Genomic DNA, 24,031 nt, shown 5'->3' on the forward strand with positions numbered 1-24,031 from the left:
CAGGGATATGGGAACAGCTCATTCATTCATTCATTCATTTCTTATTTATTCCATTTGTTTACCACTCTTCACAACACTGAGTGCAGGTAGTCCTTCCAAATGACCCATGAGGTCATTTCTTGCAAGCCAAACCCACCTATCATTGAGGTGATACCATCTGATGTTACCTGTAAACAGGGGAGGAGCAAGGTGGGGGTGGTGAGGCATGCAGGAGGCAGGCAGGCAAACAAACAAGCAGCAGGTGGAGGAAAGGAGAGAAGCAGAAGCTCCCTCAACTCAGGACCCAACCCTGTACCCCCCCCCAAAAAAGCTCAACAACTTTGGCCAACCCTCCCCCCCCAAAAAGCTGAACAACTCCTGGCAATGACAATGCGTAGATCACAGCTAGTCTTTTTATAGTGTGAGTAGATCACAGTTTAAAATGGACGCGGGTGGCACTGTGGGTTAAACCACAGAGCCTAGGACTTGCTGATCAGAAGGTAGGCAGTTTGAATCCCCGCGCCGGGGTGAGCTCCCGTTGCTCGGTCCCTGCTCCTGCCAACCCAGCAGTTCAAAAGCACGTCAAAGTGCAAGTAGATAAATAGGTACCGCTCCGGCGGGAAAGTAAATGGCATTTCCGTGTGCTGCTCTGGTTTACCAGAAGCAGCTTAGTCATGCTGGCCACATGACCCGGAACCTGTATGCCTGCTCCCTTGGCCAATAAAGCGAGATGGGTGCCGTAACCCCAGAATCGGCCACAACTGGACCTAATGGTCAGGGGTCCCTTTACCTTTACCCTGCACCTGGTACCACCTGACCTTGCTATGCCACTGCCTGTCAATCATTCCTGCTGATGCAAGTGCTTTCTGTGTCACAGCACATTTCCATGCCTTACTGCAGCATCTTCAGTTGATTGTGACTTCAGTTGTCACTTGTCTCAGTGGCCTGGCTTAGTATGGCTGCTTTCTGTGTTGATACTAGATAGGGCCCCAGGAAGCTGGAAGATGGCATACATAACCTGTTACGGGTTCCCCCCTTATTTATTTCCTTGGGTAACTTCCTTTAAAGTGGGTTGCTGTGGTGAAGTAAACATAAGGGCTGTTTACCACATACTGAACTCCATATCGGTTTATGATGCTATTCTATGCTATGATTGGTATATTTTTCCTGGAAGCATTTCCGGACCTTTAAACAATTTTATGTTGGATGGGCAGATGCTTAATGGATACACTTTTCCACACTGCTACTGTTCCATGCCCTGAAAAACATCTGTTGAATTTTATGCAGGTGCCTAAGGTACAGGAGCTCTACCAGGAAAGGGAGAAATGCTCTTTAATAAACTTGTACCTCCTGTTCCATTAACGCCTGCATGACAGGCAAGCAACTGAGGAGCTGAAGTTTTCCCTGTCATTAAAGGTTCTGTTGTTGAACATTTACTAGTTGTACAGCTGTTCAAAGTACAGGAACCCTGAAAGAAAAAAAAGTCTTCAATGCTTTGACCACATTATGGAGTTGACAGCATAAGTCAATTATATTGAATTGATAATAGCCAGATGCATACGGACAGGTTAAGTGAAGGATGGGGGAAACCCTCCACTCCTTCAGATATTAAAAAGGTAAAGGGACCCCTGATCATTAGGTCCAGTCATGACCGACTCTGGAGTTGTGGCACTCATCTCGCTTCATTGGCCGAGGGAGCCGGTTTACAGCTTCCGGGTCATGTGGCCAGCATGACTAAGCCTCTTTTGGCGAACCAGAGCAGCACATGGAAATGCCGTTTACCTTCCCACCGGAGCGGTTCCTACTTATCTACTTGCACTTTGACATGCTTTCGAACTGCTAGGTTGGCAGGAGCAGGGACTGAGCAACGGGAGCTTACCCCGGCGCGGGGATTCGAACCGCCAACCTTCTGATCGGCAAGTCCTAGGCTCTGTGCTTTAACCTACAGCACCACCCACATCCCCCTTCAGATATTAGAACACCCCAAAATAAGGTGCTGCTCTTTGGATAACACAGGCTTGGGTGTTTTAAGAGCTACTGCTAGTGGGTTGGAGCGTGACTACAGAAATGAATTCCGTCCAAGAGGAGTCATTATACTTGGAATGGGATAGTGCTGAGGATATATATCCTACTCCCTACCCCAGTTGCTTTCCCTCTTCATTTCTACTCCTGCTGGTAGTCCTGCATGCCAGTTATTCACTGTATAGGCTGCTGAAGTGTAGGAGGTCAGCCATGTGTTTGATGATCAAGCTGTGTAGGTTTTACTAACGCTGATATTATTGTTTAGTCATATCTGCTTGCGGTGGAGAAGGGAGGTGGGTTTAGATTGCACCTTGTGTTCATCTCTTTTATGGACAAAACATTCTTTGTCTTTACGGATGCAGAAAACCAGAAGCAGGGGACATTTCCTCCACCACTCACTGCATCACAATGTTGAGGTGGGAAGAAAAGCTTTACCTGAGTCTCTGCTTGCCAAGGAAGGACACGTGGGTTAAACCACAGAGCCTAGGGCTTGCCGATCAGAAGGTCGGTGGTTCGAATCCCCGTGACGGGGTGAGCTCCTGTTGCTTGGTCCCTGTTCCTGCCAACCTAGTAGTTTGAAAGCATGTCAAAGTGCAAGTAGAGAAATAGGTACTGCTCCAGCGGGAAGGTAAAAGGCGTTTCCGTGCACTGCTCTGGTTCACCAGAAGCGGCTTAGTCATGCTGGCCACATGACCTGGAAGCTGTACGCCGGCTCCCTCGGCCAGTAAAGTGAGATGAGCACCGCAACCCCAGAGTCAGTCATGACTGGACCAAATGGTCAGAGGTCCCTTTACCTTTTACTGCTTGTTAAATGGCAATTTTTAAAGAACACAAAAAGCAAAGGAAGCCGAACTCTGGTCAGTGTACCACACTCAGGAGCCAGGCTATTTCACTGATTTCTGCAACTAGCACATTCCAGTGATAAGGCTTTTACCTGGACTGTGACTTTCCTGCATGTTTGAATGCTTCCCCACCAAAATCTCCCTCACCTGCATTTGGAAAAATGTTAGTAAAAAAATTAGGCTAAATATTGCTCCCTGGCATGCTGTTTTTCTATGCACGTGTTTTGGAGTTGGTTGCAAGCTGGGGAATATAATGCATACTTGTGTGTTATTTTCACTGTTGTGGATCCTAGCATGTGCTTTTTTGTATATATTACTTGTCTGAAGAAGTGCATTGCTAAAGTGCAGATTTTGAAAGATGGTTGTGTTTTGGTTTGTGAACTTTCTAGATTCTCCTTTAAATGCAAGCTGAATCAAATCTCTCCCCCATCCCTACGTGTGATATAACAATGTTGGATTTAGGATGGGATCAAGAGGGACAGAAACCCTACTCAGACATTTGTTCCTCTTCATATAGATATGGAAGTAGGGATGAGCACCTTTACTCCACCTGTTCCATTGCATTTCCATTCACCCTCCATGAGTTGGAGGGTGATGGTCCATAGCAGGGAGCTTGCTCAACTCCTGCAGACTCCCTGATACACAGTGCTGATGCCAACCTCCTACTGTGAATGGCTGGGAATGTGCCAAAGAGGACAGGGCAGGAGTGCTCATCCCTGTTCTTCCTCTGTGCGATCAACATTGCATATAGAGTCGTACCTTGGATCCCGAACGCCTTGCGAGTCGAACGTTTTGGCTCCCGAACGCCGCAAACCCAGAAGTGAATGTTCCAGTCTGTGAATGTTCTGTGGAACCAGAACGGCCAATGCAACTTCCACAGCTTCCAATTGGCTGCAGGAGCTTCCTGCAGCCAATCAGAAGCTGGGCCTTGGTTTCCGAATGTCTTGGAAGTCGAATGGATTTCCAGAACGGATTCCATTCAACTTCGTAGGTACCATTGTAGTAACAACTGACTGGAGAGGATAGGGAGATAGCAGGATGCCATAGTTTCTTGAAGGGCTATTATTGCCATTAAAGGTAATGGTAAAGGGACCCCTGACCATTAGGTCCAGTCGTGGCCGATTCTGGGGTTGCGGCGCTCATCTCGCTTTATTGGCCAAGGGAGCAGGCATACAGGTTCCGGGTCATGTGGCCAGCATGACTAAGCTGCTTCTGGTAAACCAGAGCAGCACATGGAAACGCTGTTTACTTTCCCGCCGGAAAGTATCTACTTGCACTTTGATGTGCTTTCGAACTGCTAGGTTGGCAGGAGCAGGGACTGAGCAATGGGAGCTCAGCCCATCGTGGGGATTCGAACCGCCGACCTTATCAGCAAGTCCTAGGCTCTGTGGTTTAACCCACAGCGCCACCCGCGTCCCTTCATTATTGTCATTAGGAGTGCTCAAACAAAAGGGAGAGCTGGCATTTTGCTTATAAATATGCCTATGTATTTTAAACACACACACACACACAAACACTTTAAATTAGTGTGGTTGGAAAGATTGCCTTTTGGTGACAACATAACCCCTCTCCCCAAGTTCAAGATCAGCTCGAGAAGCAGGGATAAAGCCTGCCTGCCATCCTGCTGAAGCTGGTTCCAGCTCTGTTGCCAGCTGACGATAGCTGGCAGTGCCTGTAGTTGACAGGGCCTGTACGCCTAAGGCAGCACCTTAATGTTTGCATTTTTCATTGCAATGCCTTATAGACACTTGTAAGAATAAGCACACATAATAGGCTTGCCAACGCTCAGAAAATGCTATATAGCTTTTAAAAAATGTCATGACATTTGAGAAGGGCTCAGTAGAAATGACTGAAATATCATTTGATTTGTTGGTATCACATTGCCTATTAGGTACACAGTGTAAGAGCAAAATAAGGTTTACAAAAGCAACATGAACCAATGCCAGACAACAGGAGTGGATGGCTCTTTTAATGACTAGGGCTGGATCCTGTGCACATTTATCTGGGAGTGAGATGTGCTGGACTCTGTTTCTGAATTTGTAGGCACACAAATGGAGCGCAACTTAACAGTACTAGCATTATTTGAGTGCCACTTTTCAGAACCGAAGCTCTCCATGAAATGGAGAGTTGAATGGAGTATCCTGGATAAGGGGATGGCTGGCTGGCTAGAACACATAAGCAGGAACATTTCAAATTGGAACATTTTTATGTGGTATTATGTAGTTTTATGTAGAAAAACAATGACCAACATGCATGCAGAAGGGTATTGGAGTCTCCATGTGTGATGGTGGTGATTGGCAAAATATTTGCTTGGGCCCCCAACCAAATCTTCTAAAAGGGTATCAAGTAATATCAACTCCTTTGATGCTTAATGCTGTAAGTCAAGTACAGCAAGGTCTATTTATGGGCGTTATTTTAATTTTGTATCCCACTTTCGAAGCTCAGGTAGCTTTTATGGTGGCTCTAGTGTTATCCAGAAGCACCACTGTCACAACCCCAACAAGGGAATGTTTGGGAATTCAGAATATATTCACTTTCTATGGACTAAACATTTTGGCATCAAGAACAGTGAATTACAAAAGGAGAGGTGGAACTATATATATATATATATATATATATATGCAGGTTTTGGTGTCCTCGGGTGTCTTCCCGTGTAAAAGTTGGGGTGTCTATGCGACGTTTCGACGAGGTCTCACTCGTCATCTTCAGGCTGGTGCTTTCGGCTTCTTGTTACTGGAACAGAGCAGGATCTCAGTGTTTGAGTTCCTATAAATACTGTTGAGGGGGTGTGGTGTATAGCCTCCAATGTTCTGGGCAGAGAGGAAGTTCCCAGGCTAGTGTGCCTTTTCTTCTTTTGTTCCTTTATTACTTGAGGGATATCTTGAGTGATTTCTTGAGTGATATCCTGAGTACCACTTAGGTGGGTCATTAGGTGTGGATTAGTTGCTAAAGTCTTTGTGTCTTGACCTTCCTCTCTTTTCCAACACATGAAAGAAACAGGACACGAAATTAATTTTGCAGATTCCAAATTGCTCTTTAACATGGAACATCACCACAAGAGAATAATCATGGAAGCCATCGAGATAGAGAAACACCCTCACAACATGAACAAGCATGACGACACATCCCGCTTGCCAGACATCTGGAAATTAGCCCTCCCCACAAAAACTGACACCAGATCCAGAGGCACACAGAACGCCATCACCAATCAACCACACCAGACCCAAACCCAGACCCTCTCCACAGATAAATTACAGACACCATCCAGTAGCCAAACCATGGTGGCACCTCCGGATGCTGCACCCCCCTGCAATCCCTACACAGATCTGGCTGACACAGGCCACAAAACCACAGCTCGCCCCTATACACGAAGCCAAGCCAGAGCACAACTAAGTGCAGTACAGCCATCTTCTCAGAAAAACTCTTCACAAAGTTCAAGAGGTCAAGACACAAAGACTTTAGCAACTAATCCACACCTAATGACCCACCTAAGTGGTACTCAGGATATCACTCAAGAAATCACTCAAGATATCCCTCAAGTAATTAAGGAACAAAAGAAGAAAAGGCACACTAGCCTGGGAACTTCCTCTCTGCCCAGAACATTGGAGGCTATACACCACACCCCCTCAACAGTATTTATAGGAACTCAAACACTGAGATCCTGCTCTGTTCCAGTAACAAGAAGCCGAAAGCACCAGCCTGAAGATGACGAGTGAGACCTCGTCGAAACGTCGCATAGACACCCCAACTTTTACACGGGAAGACACCCGAGGACACCAAAACCTGCATTCCTGTACCCGTGAAAATCTACGAAAGCATATATATATATATATATATATCCCTGTTTGCGGGGATTTTTTAAAAACAAAAACAAACAAACAAATGTTTTCTATTTCATTCTTGCACAATAGATATTTCTGCTTATAATCCGATTTCGATCTGAGCTACGTGTTATAGTTGTAGGAGACTATATTAAAATAGAGCAACTGTGAAAATAAAGAACATTGAAGGAATATCTCAGGTCCTCTTAGAATTGCAGCACACAGTTCACAGTAATACTGGTAGCAGACAATATACTACATTTGAATTGCTGGATTTGTCCTATATTTACATTCTGTATTTACATTCTCTGTATACATACACATAGCAACTCATTAAAAACAAGCAAAACAAGGAACCCAAACCCAGCAAGTGATGCATCAGGTTGACTAGTGTCTGTGCAAATCTTGATCTGTTGCTTCAATGAGACTGCAGTGACATCGGGAGATAATGCATCTTTAAATGGCGCATGGAAAAGCTTTTTACCTGCCAGGATTGTATATATCTCCTGCTGCTAGTGCTACTGACATTAATAGCATCAAGAGACCAAATTGCAGAAGTTTCTTTCCCAAATATAGAAGCAGATAATGGGTAAGAGGGAGAGAGAAAAATGAATGTAGGCTGTCCTTTAATTAATTTAGACTGGAGATTTGAATAGAATTCTGGAACAGGCCTGGATAAAAGAAGAAGAAGATCAACACGTGTTTTATAAATTAGCAGTGCTGTGGGATATTAATGTTGCAATAATAACAATAATATCATTTAAGTGATTGTCTCTCATATTATTAGTCAGTCTTTTATTGCCGGCATGGTTTATTGTTGGGATGACTCTTGATGGAGAGACTTTCCATGGGATAGGACCCACCTATTGAGAGGCTTTCTCTTTTACCAGTTGTAATCTCCAAGTGTGGCTGTCGCTGCTCAGATATTTGGTAAAGGGAGATTCTCTCCTTTTAACCCTCTCTAAGAGCTGGTGCTCAGGGCATTCAATGCACCTGTTTGCCAACAGACTGAGTGCACACAAGGAGGCCACACTTTTTCATGCAACGCACAATTAAATTATATCTTCAACATAAATCAAGATATAAACTCAGATACTGTGATTGCCACTAATAGTATGAGACCTGAGACCATTGTGGAGGAATAATCTATCAATGATTATTAGCTACACGACATTAAAAATAGGATTCCTGTATATCTCTGATTACTAAATACTGGAGACCAAGAAGGATATTACCCACCATCCATTGTTTGTGAACTTCCAGACTGCTTGATTAGATTGTGTTCTTGTAATGATATCAATTTCACAGAACTCATGCTGTTTAATGGTAATATTTGTCACCTGCAGCAATTTCCGTTTAACTGAATATGGGTAATATCAGCTTTAGCTATCCATGTAGGTGCAGTTGTAACAATTGCTGAAGCACAAAGACCTGTGGTCCTATCGCCCTGGAGGCTCCAGGGCTATCATCGCACATTGTCCAATATCAGTGCCATGTTGTGACATTATACTGCCTGAGGAGGTGCAGCAAATGGCAGCCTCCAAATCGGCCAAAATGCATAGTTACCCAGGCTAACCAGTCCCTTATTTTCTGTTTCTATTTATTAAATTTGTTTGTCACTTTTCACAAGCAGGACTGCTCCAAAGCAACTTACAGCATAAAATGCGTTGCAGATGTATAAAACAGGAGTAAAACACAATACCTAAATGATATTAAAAGAACAAATCCTATTCACCTGACTAAAAGATGAACACTAAAAAGGCCAGAAAACAACTCACTACCCTCCCAACCAACCACCAAAGGTGGGGGAGAATGGAGACTTCAAGGCCTGAGAGCTGGAAGCTCCATTTCATATTATGCCATCACACTAGGAATTCCATTTTTAAAACTGTGAAGCTGATCTGATCAGTCACATGAACCAAAGGAGAGGATTTGCTGCTACGAAGAGAGATTTAGTGAAATATAGGAAGCTTCTTGGGACGCGGGTGGCGCTGTGGGTAAAACCTCAGCGCCTAGGACTTGCCGATCGTTAGGTCAGCGGTTCGAATCCCCGCGGTGGGGTGCGCTCCCGTTGCTCGGTCCCAGCGCCTGCCAACCTAGCAGTTCGAAAGCATCCCCGGGTGCAAGTAGATAAATAGGGACCGCTTACTAGCATGAAGGTAAATGGCGTTCTGTGTGCTGCGCTGGCTCACCAGATGCAGCTTGTCATGCTGGCCACGTGACCCGGAAGTGTCTTCGGACAGTGCTGGCCCCCGGCCTCTTAAGTGAGATGGCGCACAACCCTAGAGTCGGACACGACTGGCCCGTACGGGCAGGGGGACCTTTAGGAAGCTTCTTAGTATCATAGAATTGGAAGGGACCATGAGGGTCATCTAGTCCAACCCCCTGCAATGCAGGAATCTTTCACCCAACATGGGGTTTGAACCCACAACCCTGAGATTAAGAGTCTCATGCTCTACTGACTGAGTTATCTTGGACAGTAGGAGTAGCTGAGTGTGAACACTGGAGTAGCTGAGTGTGAACACTGTAGACACTGGAGATAAATTGCAGATATATTTTGATCCCAAACTGAGGTCTGGCATCGCAATTGGAACAGGAAGCAGTTCTTGCCGTAAGCTAGTTAAATGCATTAGGAGGTGGGAATTGTATTTTTTGTACATTATTCTTTTAAGAAGAACTGCAAGAATGGGAACTCTATTGGCAATCTATGGCAATTATGCCAAAAGGCTCTTCTAGTGATATATCTGCTTGTTAAATGTGAAGCATGCATATTGAGCAAAGGTAATAATCTGATTTTTCCCCACAATAGCATTACAACATCAAATACCTATATCCTGAATCTAATACATTACAGAGGAAATAAGAGAGGTCCATTTCCTGACTGCCAATTTGATGTTATTGTAATTGATTTCTTTTAACTTTACTGGAGATGCCACTAAGGTACATAATTCACAGATATATGGAAAGTAGAAATAATAACTATATTGATGTCTTGGTGTAAACTTTTTATGGCATCTAGGAACATAGAGAAGTATTCATTTTATGTGACTGCCTGACTACAAGTTGCACTGATAGCAGGAATCAAATATCCATAGCACAAAGCGGACACAATTTGGTGATATTTTAATATGAATACCCCTTGAAAGTATTCCACAGAAATATAGAATGGTAGGTATAATTTGCCTCTTTAAAGTACAGGGTGAATAAATAATACCCTCAAAATAAGTTAGTACAAGTGTTAGCAGAATGCAATGCAATAAAGTATAGTAGCTGCATTTTAAGACCTCAAGCCCCCATCTTCACTCAGACATATCTAAGAAATGTGCTCAAATTTATTGCCCTCTTGGAGAAAGTATTAGCATACTAAAAAGAAATATAAAATCTCATAGAAATTCAAGTTGAGGACACTTAACAGCTAAAACCAACACTAACACCCCAGCTTAACTGCCATGGATGAAAGTAAGGGTCACTATTTATATAATATATGAATTGACCCAGTGTCCATGAGATTTCCTTTCATCCATTAGAAATAATTCCCACTAAGAAACCATCTGTAGTTGCTGTTATGGCACGGGCAGTCTTTGCAATAGAAGTGGATATCCATTCTGAATTTTTGTTGGAACGTGAAAGACTGGATTTGGTCCAAAGCTTTCCTGCTTATCCTGACATTATTGACCCTCCTCCCTTCTCCCCTCCATCATAAACAGAACTGGAAGAAGGCCCCAGAATTCTGGGCCTACCTGTGTGTGACATGTGCTGCGATTAGCATGCGGTGTAACTCTGTTCAGAAGGGACAAGGATTCTAATAAGGCAGGCGGCAGCGCTTTCATTCCTTTTGTAAAGCAAAGGCACCTCAAGCCAAATCTGAAAGTGACTGTGACTGAAAGCAGTGGCTCAAAGACTCCATTTATAGAGCAGGATTATTATGATGATTAGTGCAAGTGGACATGGATAACCCTCTTTCTGCTTCTGTGACACATCTGTGGATGATCTCCCCTTTAAATCTGTCTTCGGCTTGCTGTGTAGGAGGGAAAATAGAAAATCAGACATCTGTGTTCCTGACAGGCAGGGCCCCATCGTATATATGTACATGTAGACTTTAGAACCTTCTGCAAAGCATTTTCCCTGCCAGTTATTTGGGTTAATGTGAGTGGCGAAGGAATGACGATTCAAGAAATGGACATTTTAGAATGGGGAGGTGGGGGGGGAGCAGGAGTGACTGACTTTGTTTGGTCTACAGAAAAGTAGGTCACTAGAAGATCTTCTCTTTCTGAAAATCAAATACGATGGGAGAACACCCAATTATCCCCATCACTGGGGATCCTGTGCATATATCCAAATGTTGTATTTCCATTCCATTTCTGAAAGAGGCCTCTATTAGGAGGTGCTGCCAGTTGCTATTGAAATGGGAACTCTCTCCAATCCCCCCCCCCTTAGCTTAGCTTTTTGGGAGTTTGTCTCAGGATTGCTGGGATATGAAGATATACTTGTGTTCTCTGTACCTCCTTTTATTATGGCAGTCTGTAGCGCATGAGTGAATATATGTGCAGTGAGAAAGAGGATTGTAGCAGAAGCTCCATCTCTACTTTCAAAAGTGTGAAGGCTTCATGTATGGATAGAGAGGGAGAGGCAGACTCTCATGTTCTATATACAGTGGTACCTTGGGTTACAGACACTTCAGGTTACTGACGCTTCAGGTTACAGACTCCGCTAACCCAGAAATAGTACCTCGGGTTAAGAACTTTGCCTCAGGATGAGAACAGAAATCGCGTGGCGGCAGCGGGAGGCCCCATTAGCTAAAGTGGTACCTCAGGTTAAGAACAGTTTCAGGTTAAGAACGGACCTCCAGAACGAATTAAGTTCTTAACCTGAGGTACCACTGTACCTCTTTATGTGAATATTCTAACCAAAGATGCAATAAGACAGTGGACATTTTAGAACAGGGTTGCCTCCTGGATGGCTAATTTGTAACTGTGGAGCCAGTGCTTAAGCACAGCACTTAAGCCGGCCTTCTCTAACCTGGCAAGTGCTTTGGTGTGCTATTTGCCCCTGCTAGTATGTTCCACAGGCAGGGATGAATGGAGTTGGAGTGGACTAGGTAAAGGGACACCATCTTAAGTTGTCAGTGGCATTTGCTGTGTAGCACAGAATGAATCTTTTGCTTTTGCAATGGAAACGCTTGGTGCTATCACTGTATCACACTATCAGACCACAGTGGAGATGAGCTTCATAAGCTTTGCAATATTCTCCCAGAGCCAATTCAGGTAAACAGATCACTTGGTAATAATCCCATCATGTGCCAGCTTTCTCTATCAGTGACCATGGCCTGCGTATGACAAAGAGGTCTTCCCTGTAGAGATGTGGGCCGTTACTAAGGAAAGCAAGAAACCTGTCTAAGAACAGACCCATTTTTTTTTTGCTACTGAGACAGCTGCACTAGGTCTTTTGTTTTCCTTTTTCAGTCTCAATTTAAAAATCTGCATACATTTAAATAATTGAAAAGTGTGCTTACATTTAATGCAATTAACATGTTACGTTAATTCTTTTTCCCTGTGGGGAAGTTTGCATCTCTGTTTGGTAATGAGTTTGCCACCATGAGTCTGCACCACAGCCAGCGAAGGCCTAGGAAGATTATTCTGGTTCTGAGATATGTTTGTTAGTGAAGTGGGAGGTTTTGCAGAGGAAAAGCCTATGTGCCTCAATTCCACCCTCAGCCTGTCTCCTCCACTGTTCCCCACTTTACACAGTGCTGATTGCTGCATGGAGGGAGAGGGCTTTTCTTATGAAAAGTTCAATATATACATATTTTGTTAACTTTGCTGCATTAAGTGTGCATTCTGTAGTTGATTTCCTTTGTAATGCTTTATTTTTAAATTGGTAAGTTAATATTTTTGTTTTTTGTTAATTATATTGCTTGGAATATTAACTTTATATTTGACTTTCTCCAGTAATGTTTTATTCTGGATTGTTTTATTTCACGTTTTAATGTAGTTTGTAAACCCCTTTGAACTTTTTTCTTAAAAATATAAAGCAGTATAGAAATGATGATAATGATGATGATAATAATATATTAATGGAAATAACTATACACTCATATCCAGATTGTATTGACCATTGAAGCATACAACTATCCTTTCTACATCAGTAAAACATAGAACAAAGCAAATCTTGATGTAATCCTTAAACTGCTGACAGCTGTTTTTAGTAGTGTTTTGTAAAGCCCATGTGCACATCATCAATACAGAGAAAGGGAGAGGGGGATGTCCCAAGAGAGGACCAAAGGAACTGAAATCTGTGGCAAACTGTGCAGTTTGCAAATTTTGAAAAGGCAACAGTGGGACAAAGGAGAACCTGGGCTGCATTGGCTTCACTTCAGAAATAAGATCATATAATCCAGAATCTTGAGAGAAATTTAGACTGGCAAAATTTCCAAAACATTTCTAGTTTATGAAGAACACTTGGCAATGCAGAGCAAAACCAGGTGAAAGCACTTAGCCCAGAAGCAGTGTTGGGGCTCCCATTGCTTTGAACCGAAAGCTTCACTCTCCTGCTTGCATCCGTGACTGTATCTCCTCAGTAGTGAGCGTTGAGGCTCTGTTTGGTTTCTTCCACTCTTAAATGTGTTTGTCCTCAAGCCTCCCTTGCAGACACTCGCACACAATTATGTATCCTTGCTGGGTGACACACAACATGAAATGACTCTTAAATATATTAGCCCCAAACTGCTGTTGGAAATGCTGCAGGCCATAGCGAGATGTGGAAAACAAAGCCATATAATAATTTGCATTTGGTAGAGGTGGAAATTGAGAGAGCAAAGCAGTCTTCAAGTCCAGAAAGGAGAGGTTGCTAGGAAATTATAGGAGAGGGGGACAGCATATGGAGACCATTTTGGTTCAGTTTTTAAGTGAATGCAATATTTGATGTTTGAATTTGTCCTTGGAAAATTACAGTTTATTAGAGGAAAGTGCAGTTCGCTACAGAAATAAAACAGTTGTTGGCTTTCTTCCAATCTTCCTTTTTAAAAACATACACACAACAAAATATGTCGTCTCTGGATTCTCCTATAAGGATGTTTTCTCATTTCATGTCAGAGCATTCCACCAAATATAACCTGCCAACAAAGAATGGAGATCAGAGGGATAAGATGCAGATACATAGATTTCAAGGGTGACAACAATGACTTCCAGTGTTTCTGTGCTTGTTTGTTTCATGTTGATTTTAGAGCAGGCAGTGGCAGCTAGGGGGTGGGAGAATGATTAAAAAATGGAAGAGGGGAAAACAAGAATTTAATATTCTTAAATATTAAGTATGGTGAATAAAACCACAGAGCCGAGTTTCTTGTAAACTGTGTCGTAACTATATTTCTCCTTGTAGCACTCCGACTCCAACTGCAACTTGAAGAAGCGAGTCAACTCTATGACGTCTCAAACAGATCAATCCCTCGAAACAAGCATGTTGTCCAATAGTGCATCTCAAAGTCAACAGACATCTGTTACTACGCCACCGCCGCCGCCACCGCCACCACTAATTGGAGGCACGAGTAAAATAGATCAGTACTCCAGGATCCTCTTTCCAGTGGCATTTGCAGGATTCAACCTGGTATACTGGGTGGTTTACCTTTCAAAGGACACTATGGAAGTGAGTAGCAGTATTCTCCAGCAATATGAAACCTGAATCTGTATTGAGCTGAATTTAACACTAAAGGAGAAGTATTTGAATGAATAGCTATACCATGGGCCCACCACATACAAGTACTGTAAGAGTTTGCTTCCAGGGGTCCACGCACAAAGGCCAAATTGCACAAAGTCAGGAACCCCTGGAACTGCCTCCACAAAGTGCTGCTTACTGTGATCTGAGAAGGTCACGGGAGGCCCCCCTGAGAGCTTCCCAGAGCCCTCCCTCGACCTTCCCAGACCCCTGTAAGTGAGGAGGTGCCTTCGTTACCAGCCTCTGGGACACTTCCAGAGCCCTCACACCTCCTTCCCAAAGCCTGATAAGCAAGGAAAACCTGCTGGGTGGGTGGAATTAAATAAATGAGAAGTGGAGAACTTTGTCTTGCAGGCTTACTGTAGTTGGTATCTTAAAGTCATGGTCAAGGCCATGACAAAAAGGGATTTACTTTTCATTTTGATGGAGGAAGAATCAATTCATGAAAAGGGAGGGTGCAAGTATGGATTTTTTTTTTCTATTAAAGTGACTGGGCAAGCTGGCTCATGCAGGAGTTCCTTCTCCTATACAGTGAGTGAGTGAGTGAGTGAGTGAGTAAGAAAGAGACAGACAGACAGACAGACAGACAGACAGACAGACAGAGAGTGCTAGAGAATATAGCTTGACTCCTAAGATAAGAAAGTTTCACATTCCTTCTCTCCTGCAACACCCCTGCCAGCCTCTCTATAGGGTCTGGGACCTCTCCTGAATAATGGGGCATGGGGTGGGGTGGGGTTGTAGGCCAGGGATGGGATATAGAACTTTCCTTTGGTAAACTTCCTCAAGTTAACTTTTCTTTAGGATCCAAGCCAATATGTTTATTTTGTATTTGTTTGTTAAATTTGTATCTTGCCTTTCCACCAAACAGTACTTAAAAGTGGCAAATGATGGCAATACAAATGCAATGGTTGTTCAGAAGTTAAAGCCAGATGAACACCTGGTGGTTTGCTTTGGGAGTCACCAGCTAATCTGACCAGGAGACGGGCTGAATTGGGGTAATCAATGTAGAGCCCTTCAGATGTTGTTGGGTCTCCAAACTTCCATCCAGGCAAGATGGCCAGAGGTCAATGCTTATGGGGGCTGTAGCACAGCAACATCTACAGTGTATCATATTGGCTGCCCCTAGGATGGATAGAACAGTCTGCTGCCTTGAGCCCTCATATGATTACCATCACCTATGAACTTGTTGATGTCATTTGACTCTTCATATGTGATAATAAAAGCATTAGGAAGCATCCAGTTATATTTGAAAACAGCCTACTAGCTCCACTAGTTGCATTACCCCTGTTCACAAGGAATAAATAATAATAATACCTGGCAATGAAATATTATAACATATTTGGCTGATATGGGGTGGGCATTTTAAAACTGAAAATCTACTTACACTGAAATTATCTATGAAGCTAAATCATGTTTCCCCACAAACAGTAACAGCGACTCCTAGGGAAATAAGTTGCTTCCTAACTGTATGGTGGTAGCCTAGATCTTCAGGCCCAGTAAAAGAATTCTATTTGAGGAGTAATTGGTTGGTTGTGTGGTTTAAGAATCCCACATAGTGTTTCTTCAAGTGTAATTTATCTGGGGCAAAGTGACAAATTCAAAACACAATCTCCAAGGTAAAATTATAAGTGGAGGTATTTAGACTACAGCACTTTGTGAAAGTCAGGTTTTGCTGCCGTGGGGAAATGTGGGTTTACCACTGAAATGCTGACAGATGTTTAATTGCAGAAGCATGCCTGGTGATGTTTATAATTTGCAAAATCAAAGTATTAATATCATTGTTTTAAGAGGACAGACATCCCCTTCTACGCAAGATCAATTTGCAATTAATTTAGATGGAATGTTGCAGTACACAGCTTTTCTATCATACGCACATGACTTTGGACGAATGCCATATATTTCGTAGTTTATCTAATGCAAACACACCCTTCTGGTAATCACAGTGGGATTTACCACTCTGCAAACTAGCACAGGCAGTCACAAGCCAAGTACAGAGATTGATGGAGTAAGGATTTTCCTTTCCATTCCATTAAAGAAGCTGCCTGTGTGAATGTAGAATTAGGGACAAAAGAACATTATTTTTTGGAAATGCCACAAATAGATTCTCTCACTCCAAGAAGATTTGCTACAAAAAAAATGTGGACCTAAAATAATAAAGTTTATAAACATTTTTTTAAATAGACAAATGAATATTTTAGTCTTCAAGCCACCACTCACCCAGGTCTTTAGCTGAGCTTTTAGGATGCCAGGGAATTTCACTATCAGAATGTTTATCAACTGGACAGTTTCTGAGAAAAAAGCATAAGAATAATGTTTTGCTGAAGATAAACTTCACACTGTAACTGTATGCTTTGTTGGGCGGGAGAGACAGGAGCCCAGGGAGGCAGAGCTGCAATCTGGGGGCTGAGTGGAAAGAGGAATTCAAGAGCAGACAGAAGGGTCAGAAAAGGAAAAATGAAAGATAGGATGGGTAAAAGAGTAAACAGGCTAGATAAAGGATGGTTTGAGAGAACAGGAAGTTATGAGTACAAGGAAAAGCGGGTGGAGAGGGAACGCCTTACACCGAGGAGGAAGAATATATTATTTAATGTGCCCAAATCCTGCAGGATAAGGATACTCATACGACCCTGAAAGTGGCTAGGTTCCTGGTCACTGTCCTTACCCAAAAGCGACTCCAAGGTGCACTACAAGCTAACTAAGGCGTAGTATGCCATTCTATCTTATAGTATTTTATTGTTATAGTGGTGTTTTAGTGGCTGTTTTTCCCCCCCACGTGCACAAGCCGTTACTTATGTGTTGTTTTTACCTGTATGGGCCTACAGCCGTAATAAATATTGTTGTTGTTTAATGTGATGAAAAGAAAAGGAAATTAAGCTTGGGGGGGGGGGAAAGGTCATGGACCATGTTGAACAGGAAATCCAATGACACAGGAATAGTAGGAAGCTGGATTTTACACTCTTATTTGAAACAACCAGCCACAGAGCATTGTTAAGTATAAAGTATAAGTATACCTACGGTATATTGTCTAACATGCAATGATAATGAAATATCTGCTGGGAGGAACGCAGAGAGAAGAAACTACATGGTGCATCTGCAGCAGCACAACTGGACATCTTCATCTGCCCCAGCTGCAACAAAACATGTCTCTCCCACATCGGTTTCTACAGCCACAGCAGGCTCTGCAACCTCCCAACAGCTTGACTTCACCCCCAAAGGCGCGCTCCTCCATTTTCTTCCGAGGAAGATGGATGCCAGCACAATGACAATGGAACATATACATTGGTACCTCTGGTTACAAACTTAATTCGTTCCGGAGGTCCGTTCTTAACCTGAAACTGTTCTTAACCTGAGGTACCACTTTAGCTAATGGGGCCTCACACCACCGCCCCACCACTGCCGCATGATTTCTGTTTTCATCCTGAGGTAAAGTTCTTAACCCGAGGTACTACTTCCGGGTTAGGAGTCTGTAACCCGAGGTGTTTGTAACCTGAGCTGTTTGTAACCTGAGGTACCACTGTACTTGTTTGCTCTTTGTTTCAAAAAGATGAAAAATAAAATAAAATAAAAAGTTGTGTTGAGGTGGAGAACTGGATCTGACTGATGGGCTGGATTCTTGTCTCCCTCACCCCTAACGGGCCATGTTTGACAGGTTGGTGGGGTTGCTCACCTGACATCACAGTGACGTCAGGTGACCCATTTCCCCCATGTGCTTTGAAAACAAGGCATGTGGACAACAGCACAGTTCTTAAAACTTTTAAGCATGAACTTCAGAATTATTCACATGTAAGCTTTTATGGAGCTACATTTCAGTTACTAGGCAGGTGGGAGGGGAATGTGTAGAAAAGAAATAGCTAGAGAGTCATTGCCATGCACACTTCATATTGGGCAGCTACGATTCTTCCATACAATAAGCTGCTGATTTAGGTCTTCTGAGACAAATGAAAATCAATAGCACCCGTGTTGCTGATTGACTGCCCTGTAGGGAGTATTTTACTGAATTTTCCTTTGACTCTTTCCTTTCAGTTTTTTGAACCTACTGCAATGCATCTTCGAAATGACCATCAAACCAACTGATGGCTGCAAACTCAGGTGTGACAAAGGACCAAAAGACTCACCGGGCTAAGTGACTGGTTCTAAAGACAATTGTGGGGCTCTGGTCACTGAATGTAAAATACTTCAGTGTTTGAAGACATCACTATGAACTCTTGGCACAATCCATGTAAAGTATGTACCCCATGGAGGGTGATCACTGGAACAAGTCCTTCTATTGATTCCCTTTGTGTTTTAGCTCCTTCTCTAAATAGCTCAGGGCTGAAGCTTGGGCTTAATTATTCACTTATGCTCAAATTGTTGCTCCCTACAAGGTGCTTTTCTAGGCCATGTATCAAATTGCATAGCATGGTGGTGGAATAATACTGGCACAAACATCAGGGTGAGAGGCTGCCGCTTAACCAAAAAATTCAGACAAGCACACTTGTAATTAAGCTGACCTAAAACCTGATTCTATGAGCACTTACTCATGAGTAAGTCCTGTAGAATTTAGCTTACTCGCTGGTAAATGTGCATAAGACTAGTAAATGTGCACAGGACTGCAGCCTTTGTCCCACCAAGTTAAATGGGAAAACATGAGCTAATGCTGTATTTAAATATTCCAGGGATGGTAGCATTTTATAACAAAGCAAACCAGACTCAGAATAACACCTTAACATCCTTTATGTACCCTGCTTAAGTCAAGGTCTTTTAGATTTTTTAAGCTGATGTATAACTTTTGATAGGGACGCGGGTGGCACTGTGGGTTAAACCACAGAGCCTAGGGCTTGCCGATCAGAAGGTTGGCAGTTCGAATCCCTACGACGGGGTGAGCTCCCATTGCTTGGTCGGCCACGACTGGACCTAATGGTCAGGGGTCCCTTTACCTTTACTTTATAACTTTTGATAAATGAATAAATGGAATTCATAAAAGAGCAGGATCTGCAAGCTTCCTTTCATGCACAACTTGGGGCCAGATGCAACTAAGCTGATGAGCTGAAGGAATCCATACCTGAACCATTTGAAAAGACTTTTTTAAAGCGTTGACCTTAACAAAGAGACAACACTGCCAATGGGGCTCTGCTTCAGGCAGCCAAATGTGCTGGGCTGAAAGGGGTGGGTTGCTTCTCTCTTTTCAGATTTTACTCCTCTGCAAATCCAGTTTAAGCAGGAAGCTTTCTAGAACACAATCCAGAACTGAAGCATGCACAATGTTTTTGGGTCTTCCAGCTCACTTGAACCTTTCCCCCCTTATGTGACACCCACATCTTTGGGGGCCATGTTGCATTGAAGTGCACATGTGCTCCTGCACATTAGTAAAACACTACATAAAAAAGGGATCTTGATACACCAACATATGCCGTCACATAAAGGTTGTTTTTTTTTTTTTTTACATAATGTGCATTTGACAAAACAACACAGAAAAAGATTCTTGATGCAATCATGAATATGTCTGCCTCAAGATGGATAAAGCACAGCATTTGCAGATCAGTAACACACAAGGAGATCCCTTGTAATGTTTAGTCCTGCCATCTGTAATGTCTAGAGCCATCTAGTCTGGAGAAATAAACACACTGAAGTTCCCATGCTTCACCTCAAGTGAGCTGTAGATTAAGATGCATGCTATTGCTAATGGAAAAGTTATAATTCTACTGAGATTAATGAAATTGTTGATAAACACCAGGTGAGAATTTGGCTTAGAACTAGCAAAAGATTAATATATATATTTTAAAGATGAATGCTGCACATTTCATTCTGCTATGCATTTTCATCCTACTGTATGCATCCCCCCCGATTAATTTTTTTAAGAAGAAAGATCTACAATTATGATTATGTAAATTGCTTGAAAGAAGCTGAACCATTCATTGTTGGCATTCTCTGTTCAGTTGCATCTGTATTTCTCGTGTGTCTTTATATAACATACAAAGTATTGCCAACAAGTTTAGTGGCTCCCTTTTATTTTATCTGGAGGTATTCCAGTCTGTTGTAACACTTTTATAACACACATTTTTGGGACATGCTTCTGAGATTTTATGATCCTGAATGTAATGGGAGAAAACTTTGCTAACCAAATTGTTTCAGCTCATTTTCCTTCCAGTGAATGCTAGTTTGGGAGTCCGTAGCGTGATAAATGGCACAATGTACTCTATATTCTGTGCAAAGCACTGTGTGGCTAAAGGCTCTTTAGCACAGTACAGGAAATGACGGAAGAGAAACTGCAAGTGATTCTCACCTCTTCCTTTTACAGTTCTGCTGCTACATGCAAAGGGAGGGAGGGCTCTCATATCCCTACCCCCAAGGGAATGCACATGCTGCACTATTGTACATTACAGTAGAAGAATTTTACAAGGAGTCATCTCTTATTTTATTTTACTATTGTTGGTAAAAAGTCACTTTGGAAAATGAATCTAATTTAACAACTGTAATGTATATATATTATATGTACATCTGTAAATATTCAATCACAGTTTTAAAATAGTGTGATATAGCTTGTTACAATAAAATATAACTAAGGATATATTACATTTGGGGGGAGGTGAATGAGAATGAATGTATTTACTTCTGTATTTTGTCATAATAATTACAAATAGAAGAAAATAAAGCTCTGACAGCAGTACAAAAGACTAAATAAAAATCGTGAGCATTTTTAATGTACCCAATTATAGATAACACATGAATTCCCTACTTTTATGTACAAAACATGCATGACAACCCTATAGTTTTACTAATGGAAAGCATAACTGAAACATTATACATGGCACACTTTATGGTACCAGTCATAATAATAATTTATTATATATTATAATAATATATGTGTAGGCTTCATTTGCGAAATGGGAGAATCTCCGAAATAGAGGGTCTCTGATGCATCTTAAATAGCCTACACAACTTGTACACAAAAAGCTTTGGTTTGCAACAGAACTTCCAAAGTCTGAGAAGTTACAGGCAGGATAGTGGATGCAATCTCCTTACAAGCACTCAGTTCCCCAGGCATTTCAGCCATCTATGAAGGGCTACATACCGTAGTTAATTCTGTTTGTTAGGTCAAGGATGTGGATGCTGTGGCCTTCCAGACATTGCTGAATTACAGGTCCCATCATTCCTGACCACTGACCATGCTGACTGGGGCTGATGGGAGTCCAACAGCTTCCAGAAAACCACATGTTCCCCACTCCTGGATTAGAAGATGCATAGTCCATATGAAAAGTACTCAAATAGCATGGTTGCATTTTTCCTGAGTCCTGCTGCAAAACTCATACACGAATCAAGTTTTCTCCAGTGAACTTACGCAGAAGATGTTACTGGCAGTTTGTATCTGATGCAATCGATCCAGAATCTGTCTTGGGTATCATCATCATATGATGTTAAACAGAGGCTGAAAGAGAAATCCAATCTCTGCATAATTCTGAAATGAGAGAGAAATGGGAGTGTGGGAGTGAAGCTAATTACACAATGCTGTCATCATTGAATAATATGATATGAAACATGTTGGCATCTTCAGCAAGAGAAGACAATCAATTCATTTCTCCACTAGACAGCGATATATTTAGATCAATGGCTTGCCATAAGTATGATACCTTTAGATATGACCACATGCTCAGCCTCTTCAGTTGACCTTGATTCTATGGACTCCACTATTGACTGCATAGTGATGTCAGACTAAGGGCTACAAGGAACTCCACGCTGAGTGAAAATGATGAAAATTGCAATCTGAGAGGAAGCCCTATTGAACTCTATGCACATGTATAAGACTGCACTGTAAGGCTCTGTCTAGAACAGGCCTGCACAATTTGTGCCTCTCAAAGCTGTTAGCTGAGCACAGCTAACAACAACAACAACAACAATAGTATTGTTCATATGCCGCACATCCGACTGGGTACCCCCAGCCACTCTGGGTGGCTCCCAACAGATTATTAAAGACACAATAAAATATCAAATAGTAAAAACTTCTCTGAACAAGTTAATGATGTTCCTGCCCACCAAGACACCCAAATGACCTTCACAAGCAGCCATCAATAATGGCCCAACAGAGACTAGATAAACCTGCTCTGGTTTCTCACCTAAAGAACTGTCAAACTGCTGGCCCTCTCAAGAAGAAAAAAACATTGGGGCCCTCAAAGTGCCTCAGTCCCTCAGAGCTGGTGCCTATGGGCACCAAGGACTTTCTTCTTTTCACTGAGCATTTTATTTCTGCTGGTTTTTAAAAAATTATTATTCTGCCATATTTTTATGCTGGAAGAGCCAATATCGTTTTAAGTGTATTTTGTATTGTTTTATGCCTTGAAAGGATTTGTGCCCTGAAAGGTGGTATATAAGTGATTCTAATAATAAAACACACTAGAGAGGGAACTGTAAGAATAAAAATAAAAATGTGAGGCTCTGTTTCACTTGCATCCTGGCGTGTGAGCAAGGCCTAAGCTGACCATGCTCAAGGAAAATGCCTTTACAAAAGAATAGCTTGACTTCAAAAGACAGATTGGATGCAGCGAGAGGTTGTTATTTTTGTTTTAAAGACAGCCATGCCAATTCTGTCTTAAACTGTGAAAATTGTCTATAAAAATGGACTATTTTACAACCACATGAATCTGTTCAGTTCTGCTGAGAGGCAAAGTGTAGCAAAACAAAGGTGCTATATTTTAATTGGATTGGTTTCAGTTAATGCATGTGTGCGTGTTTGTGCTAGCAAAACTTGCAACACCCACCAGAGGTGGGTCTTATAGTAGATGTCATCTTGCCTACTTATTTTTTTGCTATCGTTCTAAACAATAATGTTCATAAAAGAATAGTTATTTTCATTGTTATAAAGGGAATGCATTGTATATTAATCTGCCAAGCTTGCTGCAACAATTGATACTGAAATTCAGAATCAAGACTGTGTGATACTGGTGAGGCAGATGTCATAGGGCTTTCTACTTGATTTTTCAGGAATCAGAACTGATGATTCTTGATCGTTAAAGGGTTAGGTTGTGACAGGCAGAGATCCCTTTCCCATTATTTATCTTCAGACTACGGTTGGGTGAAACTCTGATTTTGGTTTCTCATTTATCCAACCTTAAGGTTTTTTTCCCCAAATTTCTGTATCAGTTTGAGAATTTGCTAAAAGCAATTTTGTGCATTTTCCACCCTAGTATACCACGTTTTATGCAATTTTGTCAAATGTATACATTTTTGCAAGCAAATGTATCTAATGTCATCCATTTTTGTTCTCATTTTCGCTAATATATGCCTTTTAGGCACACTTTACGTATGTTTTTGTACCCATTTTATGTTACTAGAGAGCTTGCAAAATTCAGAGAAGTGTGAGCTATGAAGGATGAATGTGTTTCAGATGGCATATTGTTTCAGGTACAAGTCACCTTTAAGGTACATTTGCCTTTAAATGTGAATGGAAACAAATTTCTACACCATCCCTACTCCACATAAACCCTTTAAAAACACTATTAGTAGCCTAGCAACATAAGATGGTCACTCTATACCTGTAGGAAACATGTAAAAGAATATAAAGTTTGGGAAAATGCACATTGGGGGTTACTGAGCATGAGATAGATTGCATAGAATTAAGGCAAAATCATGAGGCGTATAGAACTGTTCCCCTTTTACCACTTCCCTTTCAATGCCTGTCCATTTGAA

General features: G+C 42.0%; 1 protein-coding gene across 1 annotated transcript in view; it reads left to right on the top strand.

Annotated features, from left to right (window-relative positions):
- Positions 1-18,908, top strand: part of GABRA6 (gamma-aminobutyric acid type A receptor subunit alpha6) — a 32,315-nt gene extending 13,407 nt beyond the window's left edge. The window contains exons 9-10 of the mRNA XM_081899168.1: positions 14,039-14,302; positions 18,395-18,908. Coding sequence (XP_081755294.1) covers positions 14,039-14,302; positions 18,395-18,445 — 315 coding nt within the window. The 3' untranslated portion in view covers positions 18,446-18,908. The remainder of the gene's footprint in view (positions 1-14,038; positions 14,303-18,394) is intronic.
- The last annotated feature ends 5,123 nt before the right edge of the window (positions 18,909-24,031 follow it).

Source organism: Podarcis melisellensis (assembly GCF_964234715.1).
Source record: "Podarcis melisellensis genome assembly, chromosome: 2".
NCBI classification, from domain to species: Eukaryota; Metazoa; Chordata; class Lepidosauria; order Squamata; family Lacertidae; genus Podarcis; species Podarcis melisellensis.